Below are 1,109 nucleotides of genomic sequence, written 5' to 3'. Positions count from 1 at the left end.
GGGGGGGGGGGAAAGGAGGGAGACGGAGGGCGCTTGGGGGTCGAGCCGGGGCGCCCCCGGGGGTGTGTGGGGGGCGCCCACCTCTCACGGCCCCCCGAGGCGCGCGGCCGGCCGGAGCGTCCCGTCTGCGGGGGGCCTGCGGCGTTAAGAGAGGGGACGGGTCACCGGGGGGGGGGGGGGGGGGGGGGGGGGGGCCCCGGGGCCCGCCCGGGGGCCCCCCCGCCCGGCCCCCCAGGCCCCCCCCGTCCCCCCCCTTCCCCCCCCCCCCCTTTTTTCCCCCACCCCCCCCACCCCCAGGCTCCTCCCGACGATGCCCCAAGCCTCGGAGCACCGCCTGGGCCGGGCCCGCGACCCCTCCGGCGGCGTCACCGCGCAGCCCAAAGCCGTCCCCAAGCCGCCCGGCCGAGCCCTGAGCCAGGAGCGCCACGCGGCCGCCCTGACCCCCGCCGCCTCCAACGGCCTCTCGCCGGCCCCCAAACTTCGCCTGCTGCCCCCCCCTCCCCGGCCGGCCCCGCTGGAGGAACGGAGCAAGAAGCTGGAGCTGGAGAGGGGCCGGGCGGCCAAACGGGGCTCGGCGTGCCGCCGGGGACCCCTCAAAGCGGACCACGGGGTGCGGGTGCCCGGTTCCCCGCAAGCGGGCGCGGGGCCCGTCGGCGCCTCCTCTTCCTCCTCCTCCTCCTCCTCCTCCTCCTCCTCCTCTTCGTCCTTCTCGCTGCCCGCCGGGGCCGAGCGGCGCCGCGGCAACCTGGCCCGCTCCAAATCCGTCAGCATCGGGGACCTGAGCGGCGAGGACGTGGCGGCGGCGCTGAGCCGCCTGGCGCTGCGGGACGGGGGGCACCAGCTCAGCACCAGCGCCTTGGCCCTCAAGAGGAGCTCGTCCCTGCGGAGGGTCAACGTCAGCCCCGGGCCGGACGGCAAGCCCGCCCCCCCGCTGCTCTCCGTGCGCCACGAGGGCTGTCCCCGGACTCGTGTCCCCGACCCCCCCTACGCCCACGGCCCCGACGGCCCCGCTCCCGGCAGCCCCCCGCTGGGCAGGGCCCCGGCGCCCGGCAGGCCCGAGGAGAAGGCGGCAGCTGTAAGAGCGGCAGGATGCGGCCCCGGGGACACCG

The 1,109-nt window shown here is 79.3% G+C and overlaps 1 protein-coding gene across 1 annotated transcript; it reads left to right on the top strand.

The window, feature by feature from the left end:
* Positions 1 to 296: 296 nt before the first annotated feature.
* LOC118158993 (ubiquitin carboxyl-terminal hydrolase 21-like) lies at positions 297 to 1,075 on the top strand (the record flags this gene model as incomplete). The annotated part of the gene is made up of 2 exons (XM_035313646.1): positions 297 to 355; positions 398 to 1,075. Coding segments are annotated over exons 1-2 (723 nt in total), but the record flags the coding sequence as incomplete, so codon positions are not given.
* Between the last annotated feature and the right edge of the window lie 34 nt (positions 1,076 to 1,109).

The sequence above is a fragment of the Oxyura jamaicensis genome, unplaced genomic scaffold (assembly GCF_011077185.1).
Source record: "Oxyura jamaicensis isolate SHBP4307 breed ruddy duck unplaced genomic scaffold, BPBGC_Ojam_1.0 oxyUn_random_OJ63575, whole genome shotgun sequence".
Taxonomy (NCBI): domain Eukaryota; kingdom Metazoa; phylum Chordata; class Aves; order Anseriformes; family Anatidae; genus Oxyura; species Oxyura jamaicensis.
Note: the sequence above shows the minus strand (reverse complement) of the source record. Positions and strands in the feature narration are given on the sequence as shown.